The sequence below is a fragment of the Haliotis rubra genome, unplaced genomic scaffold (assembly GCF_003918875.1).
Source record: "Haliotis rubra isolate DU_JTF1 unplaced genomic scaffold, ASM391887v1 Scf736, whole genome shotgun sequence".
NCBI lineage: Eukaryota > Metazoa > Mollusca > Gastropoda > Lepetellida > Haliotidae > Haliotis > Haliotis rubra.
The window spans coordinates 361,427-383,035 of NW_025767453.1; the positions used below are offsets into that span (position 1 = coordinate 361,427).

At 40.6% G+C, this 21,609-nt stretch overlaps 1 protein-coding gene across 1 annotated transcript in view; it reads right to left on the reverse strand.

Moving 5' to 3' along the window:
* Nucleotides 1-10,957: 10,957 nt before the first annotated feature.
* The window catches only part of LOC124259777 (secernin-2-like), a 33,409-nt gene continuing 22,757 nt past the window's right edge, over nucleotides 10,958-21,609 (reverse strand). Inside the window, exons 2-6 of the mRNA XM_046693982.1 lie at nucleotides 16,604-16,758; nucleotides 15,074-15,261; nucleotides 14,489-14,694; nucleotides 13,285-13,518; nucleotides 10,958-13,079 (exon numbers count right to left, since the gene is read on the reverse strand). Of these exons, the coding sequence (XP_046549938.1) occupies nucleotides 12,586-13,079; nucleotides 13,285-13,518; nucleotides 14,489-14,694; nucleotides 15,074-15,261; nucleotides 16,604-16,747 (1,266 nt within the window). The 5' untranslated portion in view covers nucleotides 16,748-16,758 and the 3' untranslated portion in view covers nucleotides 10,958-12,585. The remainder of the gene's footprint in view (nucleotides 13,080-13,284; nucleotides 13,519-14,488; nucleotides 14,695-15,073; nucleotides 15,262-16,603; nucleotides 16,759-21,609) is intronic.

The window sequence follows — 21,609 nt, forward strand, 5'->3', positions numbered from 1 at the left end:
GGATGTTACATGTGCTACTGATTCTATCGAACAGTCATTTGTTCCTGATGAACCAAACATGAATATGGACATTTGATCAATCAACGATTGACGAAAGAGAACATGCGGCATTATTGCTTATAAACATGTATACCACCATAAAACACAGTGCAATATATGTCATAATAAGGAATTCCAATTGTTCTGCTTTGAGAAGCAAATATGGAGTAACATATGGTGAACACAATATCATTCTGTGCAATGAACTGACATAATAAAACACGTATGATAGAGTATTGTTCTCAGCAGGAGCTCAATTTTAGAAAGCCCCTTAATGGAAAAGGTTATTCACCTGTGATGGTCAAATTCATTTGGAACACTACTTAGAATGTAGAATATCGGAGTAAGGTTTTGAGAAGTTTCCAAATAGTTGTCAGGAGGACACACGGACGAATGTCAGCCCAGTTGGATTGGTCAGGCTTATAGTAAGATTATAAAGCTTGCGCGATCGTACTGTTACGCTGTTCAACCATTCCATGTGTCTGGGGGTAGTACAATGATATGAAGTGGTGTATAACCTTAAACATTTCACAAGTAGCACTGGCCAGCTTTGATGTGGACTGGCGACCTCTGTCAGTGATAAGAGTTCGAGGGGAACCATACCATTAAAGATCTTTGTTGCTACATCCACAGCATCTTGGGTGTGCAATGGAAATGCTTCAATCAACCTTAAGAATGAGTCCACAGCTACAAGAACATACATGTGCCCATCCTTTGTTTGAGAAAGAGGTCATATAGCCTGGCATATAGCCTGGAAAAGTTGTCATCAATAGGCATAGGTACAAGTGGAGCTGATTTGGAATGGAACCAACGTTTGCTTCTTTATTTTGACATTCACCACACGATTTGGTGTATGTTTCAGCATCTTGGTACAAGCCTGTCAATATGGACTGGCGAGTAGCATCACGACCAAGGTGGCATCCACCTGCTTTTGAATCACGGTAAGCATAAAGCAGGGATTTCTTGTCTGTAATAGGAAATGTCAGTTTTGTGACCTTTCTTTTCTCTTGCCGTGAAATGATATATTATTATCCATATGGAGGTTAAAATCGATGGACAAACTATTGGAAGAATGGTGAATATATTGCAACCTTTGGGAACACGCAGGGTATGTTAAGACGAGGGGTGTAGTGAGGCATTCTTTCAGTTTGTTAGGTGCCTGACCAGACCAGACCAGTTAAATGTGGCATCCTTTAGAAATTAGTTGTAAAATGGTGATGCTATCTCAATCTTATACTGACACAGATGTGTTTTGCCTAGCTCTGACCATTCGTGTGCAAAAACCGATCTTTGAGACAAGAGGAAGCACTCAAGTTGTTGATTTTGGGTCTCAGTGAGATCTGAATCACTCAGGTCAAAGGACAGATTAGAGTTTAGCTTTGAGGAGCTAGAAGGGACTGCAGTGTTGACTGAAGGATGAGCCTTGATTGGTTCAGATTCCAATGTATGGATAGATGATGGGTCTATGATGGTGGCTGTGACTATTCGTTGACAATAAATTGGATGAGACATTTGGCTCCTTGAAGATGGAGTGCCTCTAGAACAGAAAATGGTTCCAGTAGCAATACCCTCTTGTTCTCACAACGGGAGATTTTAGCAGGAATATTTGCTTGTGAATGGGAAGGAATATGAACGGTTTTTTTGTTTGTTGTTGTTGTAAAAGCAAGAATTTTATGGATGTCAACTTCTTTATTGTGCTGGACACAGCATTTCGGAGTGCATTTTCTTACTCCTTCACGTGAATGAAAAAGACAGACAGCTATATATAGTATGACCAGAAATTATTGAGAATTTTAGGAATATGTTTAATCGGATTTCTAGTATAAACAACCTTGACCAGCTATCAAGTGCTTGGTTTCATTCGAGAGAGACAACTCCGTTAATCTTTTTTCATTAGTTTGTGAGGAGTTATCCCCCTTTGTTTACTTGCTCGCAGACGACATTTTCAGTGATCCTCAGTATGGATGATTTAGAGAAGAGGAAGTTGATTTTAGAGTATTATAACAAGGTCATCAGATCAGCTAAAGGGATTTCAAGTAGAACAGGCATCCCTTTGTCTACTGTTTATCGTGTTTTGAAAAATATTGCAAATGGATATGGCACTGAGCACCACGGAGGCGCAGGTAGGCCCAGAAAGTTGACTGTCGGTGACAGGAGGCGGCTTGGTATTCTTGTTTCTAAAAACAAACGAAGGAGTTTAGAAAACTTAAGGCTGGATGTGATTGCTAGAGGAACCGTGGCTGTCTGTAAGGAGACAATTAGAACTGAGCTGCATGCAATGCATTGGCAGAAAAGTCGAGAAATTCCATCACCGATCATGAAACCTGAACAAAAGGAGCGAAGGTTGAACTGGTGCTTACAGCATAGACATTTTAACTGGGACAATGTGATTTTCTCAGATGAAAGTTCTGTTAGGCTGTTTCCTAATACACTGAAATTCTGGACCAAACAAACTGAAAAACCTTTGTATCAGCGCCCAAAGTACAGTCCGAAATTTAACGTGTGGGGTGGCATATCTGTGTTAGGGGCAACGCCCCTCTGTGTGTATTTGAAGGGAATATGAACAGTGAGCGGTACACAGATATTCTCGAGGGACATTTACTTCCATCTGCTCACGTGTTCTATGGAAATGTTTGGATTTTTCAAGCAGGACAACGACCCAAAACATCGTTCAAAGCATTCACAGGCCTGGTTTCGGACCCCAAATATGACATTATTAGATTGGCCAAGCTATAGCCCTGACCTAAATCCAATAGAAAATGTTTGGGGATTTATGAAGGAAAGTGTCAATAAGAAAACTCTGACAAATATTGCTGAAATGAAAGAAGAGGTGGTCCGATATTGGGACAGCATGGACCACGACTTTCTAACTTCTTTGATCAGTAGTATGCCCCCCGGCATTGAAGCCTGCATTGCTGCCCATGGTGACTTGACAAAATACTAACTGTTCACCTGTCTTTGAATTTGGAGTTATGTTCTGCTAATATTCACATTTAATACGTGAGTAATGAGTAAAAAAGAAATTTACAATCTTTAAATTCTCAATAATTTCTAGTTGTACTGTATGTGCATGTCAAAACAATAACAGTATGATAAAACAAGGCAAATCAGTAGGTAATTGGACAAGTGGAAGCCAGGGATTGTTAAACCAGGCATGACTGATTAGGTAACAATGGTGGCAATTTAACAGGGACTAAGAAAACAAATTTGAAATTGCCACCATTGTTCATAATTTGAGCCCACTTTAACATACATATGCATTGTGTACCGCCGTGTCACACACTGAGCAAATCATATCCAGATGAACTGTTAACAAACTCCCAGTTCGAGCAGTATATTATACCATCTGTTGATAGATTTCATTCCACACTAGAAATCGCACGAAAGTACAAACATTGGTGTTATGTGATATATATAAGCATATATTTTCATGAAAATGAAAGGGAATCAACAAACAAACCATATGACTTATGCATATACCTCTCCCTATACATGTTGAATACAGATGCATGAAACAAACCTTGAAGTCAACCTGAAACATCTATTACACAAATATTTAAAAAAATGAGTGTTGCGACCTTATATGTTTGCATAAGATAACAAAGATTCAAGTCCCTATGTTGCTTAGTGAATGAGGAAGTGGGTGAGTTCGGGATTTGTTTTGTTTGTTTGTTTTGACGTATTTTTTATTCACTTTACTTGATTACAGTTGAACAAGATATATGGGTAGAGTAACATGTTACAAATTGCACAATAAAAGGAAGCCTGTATAATGTATTTCAAATTGGGAATATGGATTAAACGGTTGAAATGATGCATAGTAAGACGGAGAATGTGAAAGACTAAATTCTAAATTACAGGACTGCATATAGGACATTCCATTTTCTGTAAAATGTTTCATATTGTCGTTCTTCTTATCGAAAAATTTCTCAATCTCATAAACGTCCTTTAATAATGTTCTGTAGATTGTGAAGCTAGGTTTGTGTCCTTTTATATCCATTACGAAAATGTGTCGCTTTGCCAATAATATCAAGTGGTTGAGTAAATGGTTCCCCTGCAACAAAATAGAATATCATGTGGTTGAGTAAATGGTTACCCCTGCAACAAAATAGAATATCATGTGCTTGAGTAAATGGTTACCCCTGCAACAAAATAGAATATCATGTGGTTGAGTAAATGGTTACCCCTGCAACAAAATAGAATATCATGTGCTTGAGTAAATGGTTACCCCTGCAACAAAATAGAATATCATGTGCTTGAGTAAATGGTTACCCCTGCAACAAAATAGAATATCATAATGTGAGGTTTCATACGTTTTACCAAGGGCTTGAGTTACAAAATTGTTAAAATCAGTCCAGAACATTTTGATGATTGGACAATCAAGGTATACATGGTAAATATCCTCACTTACTGAACCACATAATGTACATAGGCCATTATCTATCAATTTCATTTTAAGTAGTTCTGGTTTAGTTTGAATGGCCCTGTGCAATACTTATATTGAAAATCTAAGAGTTTCGTGTCTTTAGTGGATTGTCTATATTGTGAAAATATGGTTTTCCAATTTATCAAATCATTTAGTTCCCCGATCCATTTGAGACACACATTCGGAATGTTATAATCAGATATGAAATTATCATAGAATATTCTTGAGTCTTTACTAGGTTTAATCAAATCATTCCAAAGAGAACACATAGATAGCGTCGATATATTAAAATTGTTTTTGGTTCGTATAACTTCTTTCCACTGTTTGGATATACTAAGAAGAACACGATTAAAATCAAATGCAGTACCCCTAATGCCAAATTTTCCTGTAAGTTCCGCAAATGTTAGAAAAGCGTACCCAACATTTGAACCAGTTATGAATGATCGAGTTTGGCTGGTTACACTGGTGATTTAGCCATAGTGGTTGCATGAGTATTTCATTAATGTCGTTATTGTTACATTCATATCTTTTAACATACAGATCTATACCAGGCATCGAGAGAGTCTTTCCAAAATGGATTTTTAACTTTATAGTGTTTTGTAGTGTTGGCTCCTAGGAGAAGAAGGTTTTGTAAAGGGAAACCGGCAAGATCATAGTTCTTAGAGTTTGAAATGTATCTTTTCAAGCATGAAAGTTTTAAAGAGTCGATAAAGGTTTTCACATTGACCATACTTAGACCACATTCTTCGTACATTCGCACTAAATTAATTCGGTTTATTTTGTGAATTTTATCATTGACATATACATTTGAAGAAAAATCTGTTCAAATCAGTAGTTAATGTTTTCGGGGGATTAGGGAGAGAAGAGAAGATGTGGACAATCGTGGATAAAGCTAAACTTTTTACAACGGTTATTTTCCCTATCAACGTTAAATTACGTCTTTTCCAATTCAGTAGAATTCTTTTTATATTTTCGAGTGTCTTCTTTGTATTGATTACCCATAGGTTTTCTAAATGGGCATTTAATTTGATTCCCAATATGTCGAAATTCTCATTATGCCAATACAGCTTATAGTCATGGGATAAAAATATTTTACTACCTGCTATTAAACCTAGCCATACTGCTTTTGTTTTGTCAATATTTATTTTCTAACCTGACATCTTGTAAAAAGGAGATCAAAGTTTACATAGATTCATTAACAGAGGTTTTCGGACCGTCCAAAAACAATTCGTTTAACACAATCCCTTTTATTCTGTGGTTGTCTCTGATTATTATTCCTAGTATTTCTGCTACCAATAAGAATAAATACGGAGAGAACGGATCACCCTGTCTACATCCTCTTTCGTTGTCGAAAATCATTGACAAGTGCCCATTCTGTATCATACACGAGGATGCATAAGCAATCAATATGTTAACCCATTTTTGGATGTTCCTTCCAAAGCCAAACTTATCTAGGACCATCTCAATGAATGTTTTTGACACTGTGTCGAAAACTTTTTCAAAGTCAATTAAGATATGTTAACATTTTATGTTTTGCCTTTTAGTTTCAAACATAATGTTTTCCGGTTCGTTTTTTTGTGAGGCTTTCAAAAATCTTTCAGACATGAGGAATATTGTAGAAGCTTATGCCCATGCGGTCCTGTAGGCTGGGAAGACGTGACGATGTCACGCTTCTTGCATTCCCGGCTAGGCGGCAGTCATTTTGAGGGGCTGAGATGTAAGGAGCGATTGCATTGGCTGTATTTGTGAATCCCCTGTGCTGGCTATATAAGCCTACCCTGGGTAGGGAATCGGCAGTCGTCCTGTACCTGCATCGGGTAAGTTAACTGGCGACTTTCGAGTCTTGTAGCAAGGGTACACTCAGTTTCCAGTTCATGTTAGGTTTCTTCGGGGAGTACATTAGATTAGTGATAGTTGTGGGCTAGGAGAGAAATAGAGTAGGAACAAATAGGTTCATTTTTTTTTATTCATGTTTATTTTATTTTATTTATTTATAGGTTAGCAGGGTGAATCTAACCGGAAGTTTCATTGAGTTCAAGAGGTTGGATTTACGTAGGTGGGACAAGGGGAGAAACATGTAAGGGATGTTTGCTATATTGCTATACAGGCTTGACCTTTCTTTCATTCATTCATTCATTCATTTTATTTACCCCTTGTCTTTCATAAACTGACTTGAAGTTTCATAGTCTTGTGTTTTGTCTATAATTAACGAAGTTTTGGACACCGGCCAGGAACCCTACAGAAAACGTAGGCAAGGATTACTGTACACACAAGATAAAACGGTATCCATCTTACCATATACATCTACCTTGTGCTGCTATCACTGGGCGTCTAACACCACACGCGCTAGGCGCCCAATACAGATTTGGTGACGTGACGCCGATATTTTCAATTTTCTCATTACACTCAACTTCAGAAAAGAAATAAAAAATATGTCTGAAGATTTAGGTTTGAATTGATCATTCTTGTCCGAGACTGATGATCAGTTTCATGGCAGTACCGGTGTTAATCTGCAGGAACCACTTATCAATTTGACAAGTGAATTCCCACCACTTCGGCAAAATATGTATCCAGCTTCCGCACCGTAGTCACCTCTTCCTCCAGTAGGAGATGTTGTCGATTTAAAGCAAACACAGGTTGGTAGGAATACTCATATAGGTCAACCGTTGATTATCGGTTGTTTGGTCCTAATGTAGCAGATGGCATGACGAGTGATTGCTGTTCTGTGCATTTCAGTACACCAGAAACACAGGATAGGTATATATTGATTTTTCCGAATCGGCTCTGTAGTCGTATAATATTTTCTGCATAATTTATGAAACATGCCAGCTCTGTACTCCTTATTGTATAACGCATGGAACAAGTCAGCTCTGTACTCCTTATTGCATAATGTATGAAACAAGTCAGCTCTGTACTCCTTATTGTATAATGTATGAAACATGTCAACACTGTACTCCTTATTGTATAATGTACGAAACATGTCAGCTCTGTACTCCTTATTGTATAATGTACGAAACATTCCAGCTCTGTACTACTTATTGTATAATGTATGAAACATGCAGCTCTGTACTCCTTATTGTATAATGTAAGAAACATGTCAGCTCTGTACTCCTTATTGTATAATGTATGAAACATGTCAACACTGTACTCCTTATTGTATAACGCATGAAACATGTCAGCTCTGTACTCCTTATTGTATATTGACGAAACTTTCCAGCTCTGAACTCCTTATTGTATAATGTATGAAACAAGTCAGCTCTGTACTCCTTATTGTATAATGTATGAAACAAGTCAGATCTGTACTCCTTATTGTATAATGTATGAAACAAGTCAGCTCTGTACTCCTTATTGTTTAATGTATGAAACATGTCAGCTCTGTACTCCTTATTGTATAATGTATGAAACATTCCAGATCTGAACTCCTTATTGTATAATGTATGAAACAAGTCAGCTCTGTACTCCTTATTGTATAATGTATGGAACAAGTCAGCTCTGTACTCCTTATTGTATAATGTATGAAACATGTCAACACTGTACTCCTTATTGTATAATGTACGAAACATGCCAGCTCTGTACTCCTTATTGTATAATGTATGAAACATGTCAACACTGTACTCCTTATTGTATAACGCATGAAACAAGTCAGTTCTGTACTCCTTATTGTATAATGTATGAAACATTCCAGCTCTGAACTCCTCATTGTATAATGTATGAAACATGCAGCTCTGTACTCCTTATTGTATAATGTATGAAACAAGTCAACACTGTACTCCTTATTGTATAATGTATGAAACAAGTCAACACTGTACTCCTTATTGTATAATGTATGAAACATGTCAACACTGTACTCCTTATTGTATAATGTATGAAACATGCCAGCTCTGTACTCCTTATTGTATAACGCATGAAACATGTCAACACTGTACTCCTTATTGTATAATGTATGAAACAAGTCAGCTCTGTACTCCTTATTGTATAATGTATGAAACAAGTCAGCTCGGTAAGATTACAGAATACCGGATACCTTCCGCCATCTTTGAAAGCACGCGAGTTTACTTTTGGTTAGGGTTAGGGTTAGGGTAAGGGTTAGGGTAAGGTTTAGGGATAGGGTAAGGGTTAGGGTAAGGGTTAGGGTTAATGGTTAGGGTAAGGTTTAGGGTTAGGGTGACGTCACACTAAACAATATGGCTGGTAGGTATCCGGTATTCTGTAAGTGTACTCCTTATTGTATAATGTATGAAACATGTCAACACTGTACTCCTTATTGTATAATGCATGAAACATGTCAGCTCTGTACTCCTTATTGTATAATGCATGAAACATGTCAGCTCTGTACTCCTTATTGTATAATGTATGAAACATTCCAGATCTGAACTCCTTATTGTATAATATATGAAACAAGTCAGCTCTGTACTCCTTATTGTATAATGTATGAAACAGGTCAGCTCTGTACTCCTTATTGTATAATGTACGAAACATGTCAGCTCTGAACTCCTTATTGTATAATGTATGAAACATTCCAGCTCTGAACTCCTTATTGTATAATGTATGAAACATGTCAGCTCTGTACTCCATATTGTATAATGTACGAAACATGCCAGCTCTGTACTCCTTATTGTATAATGTATGAAACATGTCAACACTGTACTCCTTATTGTATAACGCATGAAACATGTCAGCTCTGTACTCCTGATTGTATAATGTATGAAACATGCAGCTCTGTACTCCTTATTGTATAATGTATGGAACAAGTGAGATCTGTACTCCTTATTGTATAATGTATGAAACATGTCAACACTGTACTCCTTATTGTATAATGTATGAAACAAGTCAGCTCTGTACTCCTTATTGTATAATGTATGAAACATTCCAGCTCTGAACTCCTTATTTTATAATGTACGAAACATGTCAGCTCTGAACTCCTTATTGTATAATGTATGAAACATTCCAGCTCTGAACTCCTTATTGTATAATGTATGAAACAAGTCAGATCTGTACTCCTTATTGTATAATGTATGAAACATGTCAACACTGTACTCCTTATTGTATAACGCATGAAACATGTCAGCTCTGTACTCCTTATTGTATAATGTACGAAACATGTCAGCTCTGAACTCCTTATTGTATAATGTATGAAACATTCCAGCTCTGAACTCCTTATTGTATAATGTATGAAACAAGTCAGCTCTGTACTCCTTATTGTATAATGTATGAAACAAGTCAGCTCTGTACTCCTTATTGTATAATGTATGAAACAAGTCAACACTGTACTCCTTATTGTATAATGTACGAAACATGCCAGCTCTGTACTCCTTATTGTATAATGTATGAAACATGTCAACACTGTACTCCTTATTGCATAATGTAAGAAACATGTCAGCTCTGTACTCCTTATTGTGTAATGTAGGAGAGATTGATTTAAGCTCTGTATTCCTTGTTGTATAATGCGTGACGATCTTGGTATTTCATGTGATTTCCCTGATGCCTTTCCGCTTACATGTTAACCTCCAATGGTATTATATCTATCAGCCTAGCAGCTAGTAGGGCACTTGGGGCTGGCTTCTACCCGACTGTCTGACGGAATAGTGACTGAAATGTGTGAGTCGCGGCTCATGCGTATGCCTGATGCGTATACCAAGTTGCATGAAGAAGTCTTGAATGGTTTCTCGGAATGGTTACTATTTTACAAACTTCACCCAACAGTGAAGTACATGGGCAAGTACAATTATATGTACTTAACTATACAGAAATACTGGTACGTTCTATTTTTGCACCAGTGAGGTCCAGTTCATATGTTCGAAACATAAGGATCCTTACCATCAATACCGTATGGTTGTGAAGTCCACTCCTGTAGAAGGTGTGCATGAAAATTGTTAAGGTTTGTACTGAATTTAAAACGTTATAAGGTGAGAATACCACGGATAATTGTTAGAGACTAAAGTCCCATTAATTTTACCTTCCTTATAAATTTCTCACACTACACTTATTGCTCATGACCTAGACTCCAAATGGCCTGAGATCGTGATTAATGTCCCTTTTTAAACATCTCATTTTGTTAAATTATATAATAACCCACTACCCTAATAAAATGTCACTTCTTTTCTCAATTAACCGTTGGTCAGAAGTCTTCATACTGATTTATGCTCGCCCTGCGATGCATGGAAGAAGGTATTACATAGTAAGCAAAACCAATAGGTAGTGGTGGCCATACAATCACAAATGTCTCTCCGTGTGTAATAGCAAAACTGAATAGAAAAACTGAATGTTTGGCAGCACAATCATGTTTCGTGGGCAATATTTTCCAAACCGCGCTTCCCTGTATAGTCCGAAGCTACAAACAAAAGATGAGCTGGGTAGCGACTCCGTGGGGTGAAGCATGTTACTCTTGCGATCCATTGTCTTCCTTTTGTACACCAATCATGAAAAAATACCTTTCAATTTGTTCATTGCACTCTTCAGAAGTCCTTCACGTGTCATTACATAACATACTCAGACATCTGAAAAGCATTTATTTCCACGGAAGCTTACAGCAGTCCTGCAAACAGCGTAAAAAGGCAACCTAGAAATTGCAGTCAGTTCACATTTGCCGCTATAACCAAATCAACAAAATTATCCAATATATACAACTTTAATAGCTACATAATAAATACTTCATAGATATACAGCATAAAAGCTTGTTTTAGGGAATTATGGACGAAACCAGAAGAACACACGAAGCCACTTGTGGTTATTTTCAAGTGAGTCAATCGATCTGCGATAGCCCCGACACAGCCAACATTCAGTGAAGACAACACATACAGGTCGTGTGCAGCAAGGTGCAAGGCTACATGTGACCACACTACAGACGTCCACCACGAAGATGGTTCCCAGGTGCAGTGTTTACAATGTTAGGCAACACGTGGTATAGTCATTGGCCAAGTTCACGACCCTCCGGTACAGGGAATACATACATAAAGCACACATGGACAGTTTTGCTTCTTCTCTTAAAGCGTAATTGTGTTTATCTTCATTTAAAAATGACCAAGTCAGACAATAACACGGGTTTCGGAAGTTTAGAAATATATACGTGTGCCTGGATGCCATAGAGTACCAGCTCTATTGGAAAGGAAAACTTATCAAGCTTATATCGCAGTGTTCAAAGTGCTTACAACCTAGAAACTGTAGATACACTACCTTCACCCACTTACAAATGATTTGACAGAGATACAGCGGCGGTGGCTGGAGGCGGCTGCACAAGCCCCAAACACCGTCAGTGGTGTCCCTCCACAAAGAGAGTATTGCAAGACAGACTTTGGCGCAGATCCTTGCATCCTAGTTATATCAGACATTCTACACGTCCTAGACTTATTCTACGAAGCCTGCTTATAAATTATTCCATGTTATATGCGAGTGTTCTGTCAGTAAGATACATCTCTTGTCCTGACCACCTTAAAGGAATATATTCCAAACATTAAGTACACTGAAATGCATTTGCAGCCTATAAATGAAGTGATGTTAAACGCTACTTTGATCGAGTTGTAATTTACTGGAGAGACGATGTGTAGATACAAACAGCACATAGAAGACAAGTGGTCCTTGTGTGTGGTATGTTGGCAGTGCCTTACTACAGCCCTGATTTAACATTCAATGTCGTGTAAGGTCTAGTTCACTTGGGACTGTTTGTAAGGTTTTTTGTGATGATAAAAATACATATACCTTTTGCTCATGTACTCCTGTGTATCCTGACCATTTGGGACAATAATTCTCAAGAAAATATATAAAACAAAAATGGAATGCATTAAACCTTAATATTGACAATGCACAGTAACACTGTGCAACCACACGCACATATATGACACGTCAAGGTGCAATGTTTGAAGACCACTGGTTTGTTTTGGAAAGTCAGTCTGTCTGGTTTGTTTTGGGGCATATGCAAAAAGCTGCGTTGGTTCACTTTAAATATACATAAGGACAGTATTTGCACGGGAGTATTATGCATTATGTTAGTAGTGGTCCACTAGCGCGTGTCGACAGACTGGGACAGTACGTTGGTCTGGCTGAGACAATAACAAACGCACACGCGTTTATGCACGGGATGCGGAGCTCTAGAAAGCTGTGGTAGAAGGTCGCCAAATAGTCCTTTATTTGTAGAATTTCACTTCGGTTTCACAGAAATCATTAAAAAGATCATTGAGTTCCTGCAGCTTGTTGTCGTCGATATCCTGAACAAACTCTCGGGTATCCTGGAGGCAATCTGTTTCTAATCTCTGCATGGTATGGAGCAATTTCTTACCGGCTGGTGTGTCGCCCTCCATCAGTGCTCTACCTTTCTCATGAGCTTTGAATAACGGGTGGCGCCGATCCACGGCTGTTTGAAAACTTGACCGGGCCTTGTCTCCAAAGTTTGGAGAAACGGTAAAATATCCGATCGAAGGTTCAGGAGAGAACATGAAAGGCTTGAAAACTGAAAGACTTGGGTTAGGCGTGGCTGTAAACCAGTGAATATCCATGGACTTGGATCCCTCCGGACGGAGGAGACTGACTTGACTTGACACTGTCTGCAGCTCGCCACTGAAGTTGATGCTGCTTTTTTCATCACGCAGTATGTTGAAAATGTTGGTCTGATTCAGCTTACCTGAAAATTTAACAAATCTTTGCTTATTCAAAGCCACGATCTTACTACCAAACTTATTTGATTGAAAGGGTATGGCTTTTGCTGTCACACTGTGAACCATTAGGAGAGTCCCATTCTAATGTACTGACACGCTACTATGGGATGACACTGAAGCCTTTGTTTCACTTTTTCTGATAGATATGCTATCTCGTCTATGCTAACGTACCTTCATTCGAAGCTGCCTCCAAGAGTTCCTTCCCCTTTTGCAGTCTGTTGCTGGCAACTTGAGCCTCGGACAGCGACATCCCAGTGAATGAAGCCCCGAACACTTTAGTGAAGTTAAAGTCCCCGTCCTCCGGTTTCCAATATCCCTCTGCCTTCGCCTTCTCCCGGAGACCACTGGAGCTCACGTCGAAGGCAGAGCCGATAGTGAGGGTGCTGGAGATGTTGTAGGTACCTCCTACATCAACAACCCGTAACATACGTGAACACATTCCTTCGTCCTGGGCATAAAATACTGTCGTAATGGAAACCACTTCAGCATGTTTCTTAAAAACTTCATATTTCCAAAATACTTCCATATGTTCCAAAGTGTACCAACATTATATAAACTTTGTCTGTCTGATACATTCAGCAAACGTTCGTATCCCTTCTTATTATACAAGTTCCCCCCAGGCAGCATCCTGAATCTCCACTGCTGTCTATAAATGCCAGTTTACGTCAGTTTATGATGCCTGGTCTTACGTATGTACATGTTCGTAAGTCAATCACCCTGAGTTAAGTTAGGTTACACATCTACCCTGGAAACAAGGAAATCGGCCAAGATCATCGTCAGGAACAAATGGGTTGTACAGCAACTATGGATTGTACGGCTGTGGGTAACGCATCACCAACGACTGCGTCGACGATGAAAAAACGCCGTCCGCCTTCCTGCATGTTTGTGTATAGTCAACTACTTTTTTTGTATGTGGCTACTCGGTTTGAGTGTGCATTCCTCCTCGTGAATACTATTACCATTTTCGCTACCTCCACATATCTTTTTCAACCTACAGCAATAAACCTTACTGTTGTCTAAAAACTTTCACACCTGAGTTTTTTCTTCCGAATACGCCAGCTCTTTCACAATAGTATAAAATGCCATAGAGATGTGCATGTGGCTTGGAGCTTTCGTAATGTATTGGCCTCACGTCCGTTTTAAGAGGTCGTCGTTCTATCTTGTTTAGTCTGTCTCACAGTCCCTGAACCACGTTATTTTCCTACTGCCTAGCCCTTGCTTCAATGATCAAGCCCTAAATGAAGCAAGTCTGTATTTCCTCCTGTTCAGAATCTCACAGCTCACCTTTTCAATTTACATGGGTTTAATTGTTACTATCAATACTATATATATTCAGGGGTTAAGTGTTAGTCTATATCCTGTTATGCTTCCTTACTTGTCAGCTTGTGAGCTGCCCAGAACTGCCCAGCTGTGTCCAGAACCCATGCCTCTGAGCGGTCAGCGATGAGGAAACTACTGTGGTATGTCCACTGACTGAAGCTGTGGTCTTCTGCACATGGCCCACCCTGTCCATACCGCTCAAGGAGTCCGCTGATCACATCCAGTGCGTCCTTGGCCGACTTGCTTCTCTCCAGGCCCAGCCTGAATGTAGGACACATACGTGTCAATCCGTGTATCAATAACAAAGCGAGATGAAATATGGTAGATGTATACAACGATGTGCAGGCTAACATTAGGCAACATGTCTTCAAATACCGACACACAACCTATATCATTTGCTTTAACTGAAATCTGCGTAAGAATCTCGTTTAAAGGATTCTAAACAAAAATATATGCATTCTGTATACACGTTGTAACCTTTCTTTTTGATAATGTGATATGTTTTTTCAACTATTTCAAGTAGAAAACATATCCCTATTCTATCTGCATTTGACTTATATTGTCATCAACGGCATATATATCTTGATCCTAACTTCAATCAACACACAATGAGAAAGGTGAAAGGACAAATCAAACAAACCTTACAAAATCTACACCAATAAGCTTTTCTGCGTGGTCCCCTGGGTGGCACAGTTTGGTCCACACCGCCGTGTTGCCGATACAGACGCCGTTCTCATTGGCCCCCATCTCGGCTCCCCACGCCCACGCGGGTTTGCTGAGCACTGCTCCATACGTGTGGGAGACCTGGTCCACCTCGATAAATGTACACTGCAAACAGTCGCCGGGAATTCCAATAGCAACAATTTAAAAAGCAAACCCATGCTAAACTTGAAACAAACACGCTACCCTCACCCCTCGCCACCTCTTGCCACCTCTGGCAAGATTTCAAATTAAAATTTCTACATAACTAAATAAGCCACTTATTTGGCTACACACCCCTCTTTCGATCCAACTGAATATTCTGGCTGGCCCCTCTACGAAATACGCATTATGTCGGAAAGCGCACGTAAAATCCTCCTCCTCCCCCCCGCCTCCTCCTCATCATCGTAGTACACATTTTCAACAGTCTTTAAATGAAATACGGATTAAGGACAGCCCTCATGGTCTTTCTTGTTGGTTGGATGGGTTGGAGGTATATTTGAGTTGGTTTGCTGCATAGTTCTCCGTGAATTAGTATTCTGTGTCAAGGAAAAGTAACGTGCCACGTAACTTCAGTTCGAGGAACCAACCTTAATTAAAGTTATGGTTCATCGTCCACCTGTCAATTGATGATAAGATCAGTACTGAAAACCAGTGTGATAAGTTGTGATCATTCGTCTGTATATACTTTATACTTATACGATACGGACAAGAGGCGGCTAATTGAATATTCCCCCAAACGTGTGTTAGACCTTCAACATTGTTTATGTGTTCATGTGTTTATTTAAATCTTTCGGAGTTTTCTTCTTTTGTGTATAACATAGACATAACTGCAAAATTCATGAAACATGGGGACCCGGGCTTATAGTATAACATGCCAAAACACTCAGATATTGCTTGAATTGTACACTGGTATCTATCATAACATTAAGGCAGTTGTCAGAACCAAATAGGTTATGAATATGTGTCTAATGAAGAGGTTTCATTCAGAAATTTTATTCTTATTTCTGTATACAGTAAAAACACAAATAACCATTTCTCTTTAACAAAACGACGATCCGTGCAAATCAGGTTATGCCTAACATTTCCTACAGTTCTGCCTGTTTCAAAGTATAAGTGAGCTGCATGTAAGCCAAATTAGAGATTTTCGAAACTCATTTAACTCTGTATAACCTGTTACTCATGTCATATAGCTTATCATGTCATGTGTTGCCCATTACGATATATAGAAGGCCACGTGCAGTTTCCGAAAATATGTTTGATCTTATCAGTCCACGTCTAATTCGACCTCGACACTGTTATTATTTCTATATGAAAAGCAAAACCTACACCAAGATGTCCTTATAATGAATAAAACAATGGGATTGAGATTTTATCGTCATGGTGAATATATGTAGCAACTTTGATGACATTCACAGGATATATGATATCCCCGGTCACTACTATACATCTGATATAGAAGTTGACTCACATGAAGCTTCCCACCAGCGTCGTGGTCAGATGGGGGGACATATATGACTTCTTGAACTTCTGACTGCGGTCGGTCCGAGTTCTTCCCGAATAGAACACTGCCGTCAACTGTTGCACCAGGCAGAGCCAAGAAAATGTCGGACATTGTCTACCAATCTGTAATACAGGACACATAGATTAATGATACCATGCATGTACTATATGAGTCATTACAAACATACCGTTCCACAGATATTCATCAATTATGACCACTCGTGGTGCCTGCTATCATTATGAAAGTACTCAGTCATTACACATGCATTAGCCAGTGTGCCTATACCAACCATGTATTTACTGATCATAACACATGTTCTAGTCCAATAAGTGTACTGTGAATATGTTAATAGTACAACACGAAGCTGCTCTTACAAATGCGCACTTCATGCCCCGGTATTGACTATGTACAGCTTTGATTATGCTCTTCAGACACTGGTACAGTGGGCACAGTACACACACATAGTTGTGTCGTCTCTAGAATGTGTGCACACGCGTTAAATACACTGACGGGCAAATGACAGTATCCACTAAATTTGATGGTGACTGAAAGAAACTAGTAATGATTAATCCATGGTGATGTGTTCAAGCTATATTACAAGCATCAAAGAGCATATGACAACATATGCTCTTTGAACATAGCAATTTCACACAATCTATTAAGTACAGAGAAGAGAGAATTTTCTAGTGACTATCATCTTTGTGGGGCAATCTAGAGAAAGCCAGGTGTGCACTCGAACAAGATGCAGCCTTGCCCGGAATCAATCAGTACACCTGCCATGCACGCATTGAGCTGAGGGAGACATTGATCATGCTTCCATATCATGATAGACAGGAAGACGACCTATTTCCGTCTCGGAGTGACATTAGGTCGATCAACAGCAGCTCAAAGACAAGGAAGACGACTGCAGAGGAAAGGGCAGCTCATGGCGTGACAGCAAGACGGCCACAGTGTGTACAGTAGGTTATGGTGTCAGACCAAGACGGCCACTGTGTGTACAGTAGGTCATGCTGTCAGACCAAGACGGCAACTGTGTGTACAGTTGTTCATAGTGTGACAGCTGTGTGTACAGTAGGTTATGGCGTGACAGCAAGACAGCCACTGTGTGTGCAGCAGTTCATGGTGTAACAGCAAGACGGCCACTGTGTGTACAGTAAGTTATGGTGTCAGACCAAGACGGGCACTGTGTGTACAGTTGTTCATAGTGAGACAGCTGTGTGTACAGTAGGTTATGGTGTGACAGCAAGACAGCCACTGTGTGTACAGTAGGTTATGGTGTAACAGCAAGACAGCCACTGTGTGTGCAGCAGTTCATGGTGTAACAGCAAGACGGCCACTTTGTGTACAGTAGGTTAGGGTGTCAGACCAAGACGGCCACTGTGTGTACAGTAGGTTATGGTGTAAAAGCTAGACGGCCCCTTTGTGTACAGTAGGTTATGGTGTAACAGCAAGACGGCCACTTTGTGTACAGTAGGTTATGGTGTAACAGCAAGACGGCCACAGTGTGTACAGTAGGTTATGGTGTAACAGCAAGACGGCCACTGTGTGTACAGTAGGTTATGGTGTGACAGCAAGACGGCCACAGAGTGTACAGTAGGTTATGCTGTGACAGCAACACAGCCACAGTGTGTACATTAGGTTATGGTGTAACAGCAAGACGGCCACTTTGTGTACAGTAGGTAATGGTGTCAGACCAAGACGGTCACTGTGTGTACAGTAGGTTATGGTGTAACAGCAAGACGGTAACTTTGTGTACAGTAGGTTATGGTGTAACAGCAAGACGGCCACTGTGTGTACAGTAGGTTATGGTGTAACAGCAAGACGGCCACTTTGTGTACAGTAGGTTATGGTGTACCAGCAAGACGGTCAGTAGGTTATGTGCACAGCCAGGTTATGGTGTAACAGCAAGACGGCCACTGTGTGTACAGTAGGTTATGGTGTCAGACCAAGACGGGCACTGGTGTACAGTTGTTCATATGGTGTGACAAGAGCCACTGTGTGTACAGTTGTTCATAGTGTGACAGCTGTGTGTACAGTAGGTTATGGTGTGACAGCAAGACAGCCACTGTGTGTACAGTAGGTTATGGTGTAACAGCAAGACAGCCACTGTGTGTGCAGCAGTTCATGGTGTAACAGCAAGACGGCCACTTTGTGTACAGTAGGTTAGGGTGTCAGACCAAGACGGCCACTGTGTGTACAGTAGGTTATGGTGTAACAGCTAGACGGCCCCTTTGTGTACAGTAGGTTATGGTGTAACAGCAAGACGGCCACTGCGTGTACAGTAGGTTATGGTGTAACAGCAAGACGGCCACAGTGTGTACAGTAGGTTATGGTGTAACAGCAAGACGGCCACTGTGTGTACAGTAGGTTATGGTGTGACAGCAAGACGGCCACAGAGTGTACAGTAGGTTATGGTGTAACAGCAAGACAGCCACTGTGTGTACATTAGGTTATGGTGTAACAGCAAGACGGCCACTTTGTGTACAGTAGGTTATGGTGTCAGACCAAGACGGTCACTGTGTGTACAGTAGGTTATGGTGTAACAGCAAGACGGCCACTGTGTGTACAGTAGGTTATGGTGTAACAGCAAGACGGCCACTGTGTGTACAGTAGGTTATGGTGTAACAGCAAGACGGCCACTTTGTGTACAGTAGGTTATGGTGTACCAGCAAGACGGTCACTGTGTGTACAGTAGGTTATGGTGTAACAGCAAGACGGCAACTTTGTGTACAGTAGGTTATGGTGTAACAGCAAGACGGCAACTTTGAGTACAGTAGGTTATGGTGTAACAGCAAGACGGCCACTTTGTGTACAGTAGGTTATGGTGTAACAGCAAGACAGCCACTTTGTGTACAGTAGGTTATTGTGTAACAGCAAGACAGCCACTGTGTGTACAGTAGGTTATGGTGTAACAGCAAGAGGGCCACTGTGTGTACATTAGGTTATGGTGTAACAGCAAGCCAACCACTGTGTGTACAGTAGGTTATGGTGTAACAGCAAGACGGCCACAGTGTGTACAGTAGGTTATGGTGTGACAGCAAGACGGCCACTTTGTGTACAGTAGGTTATGGTGTAACAGCAAGAAAGCAACTTTGTGTACAGTAGGTTATGGTGTAACAGCAAGACAGCCACTGTGTGTACAGTAGGTTATGGTGTAACAGCAAGACGGCCACCGTGTGTACAGTAGGTTATGGTGTAACAGCAAGCCAACCACTGTGTGTACAGTAGGTTATGGTGTAACAGCAAGACGGCCACAGTGTGTACAGTAGGTTATGGTGTGACAGCAAGACGGCCACTTTGTGTACAGTAGGTTATGGTGTAACAGCAAGAAAGCAACTTTGTGTACAGTAGGTTATGGTGTAACAGCAAGACAGCCACTGTGTGTACATTAGGTTATGGTGTAACAGCAAGACGGCCACTGTGTGTGCAGCAGGTTATGGTGTAACAGCAAGACAGTCACTGTGTGTACAGTAGGTTATGGTGTAACAGCAAGACAGCCACTGTGTGTACATTATGTTATGGTGTAACAGCAAGACGGCCACTTTGTGTACAGTAGGTTAGGGTGTCAGACCAAGACGGCCACTGTGTGTACAGTAGGTTATGGTGTAACAGCAAGACAGTCACTGTGTGTGCAGCAGTTCATGGTGTAACAGCAAGACGGCCACTTTGTGTACAGTAGGTTAGGGTGTCAGACCAAGACGGCCACTGTGTGTACAGTAGGTTATGGTGTAACAGCTAGACGGCCCCTTTGTGTACAGTAGATTATGGTGTAACAGCAAGACGGCCACTGTGTTTACAGTAGGTTATGGTGTAACAGCAAGACGGCCACAGTGTGTACAGTAGGTTATGGTGTAACAGCAAGACGGCCACTGTGTGTACATTAGGTTATGGTGTAACAGCAAGACGGCCACAGTGTGTACAGTAGGTTATGGTGTGACAGCAAGACAGCCACTGTGTGTACATTAGGTTATGGTGTAACAGCAAGACGGCCACTGTGTGTACAGTAGGTTATGGTGTCAGACCAAGACGGTCACTGTGTGTACATTAGGTTATGGTGTAACAGCAAGACGGCAACTTTGTGTACAGTAGGTTATGGTGTAACAGCAAGACGGCCACTGTACGTGTGTGTACAGTAGGTTATGGTGTAACAGCAAGACGGCCACTTTGTGTACAGTAGGTTATGGTGTACCAGCAAGACAGTCACTGTGTGTACAGTAGGTTATGGTGTAACAGCAAGATGGCAACTTTGTGTACAGTAGGTTATGGTGTAACAGCAAGACGGCCACTTTGTGTACAGTAGGTTATGGTGTAACAGCAAGACAGCCACTTTGTGTACAGTAGGTTATTGTGTAACAGCAAGACAGCCACTTTGTGTACAGTAGGTTATGGTGTAACAGCAAGACGGTCACTTTGTGTACAGTAGGTTATGGTGTAACAGCAAGACGGCCACTGTGTGTACAGTAGGTTATGGTGTAACAGCAAGACGGCCACTGTGTGTACAGTAGGTTATGGGTGACAGCAAGACAGCCACAGTGTTTACAGTAGGTTATGGTGTAACAACCGGCATACTTTGTGTACAGTAGGTTATGAGTGCCACGAAGCCACTTTGTGTACAGTAGGTTATGGTGTAACAGCAAGACGGCCACTTGTGTACAGTAGGTTATGGTGTAACAGCAAGACGGCCACTTTGTGTACAGTAGGTTATGGTGTAACAGCAAGACGGCCACTGTGTGTACAGTAGGTTATGGTGTAACAGCAAGACGGCCACACAGTGTACAGTAGGTTATGGTGTAACAACTTAAGATCGGCCACTGGTGTAACAGTAACAGCAAGACAGCCACAGTGTGTACAGTAGGTTATGGTGTAACAGCAAAGACAGCCAACTGTGTGTACAGTAGGTTATGGTGTAACAGCAAGACGGCCACTTTTGTGTACAGTAGGTTATGGTGTAACAGCAAGACAGCCACTTGTGT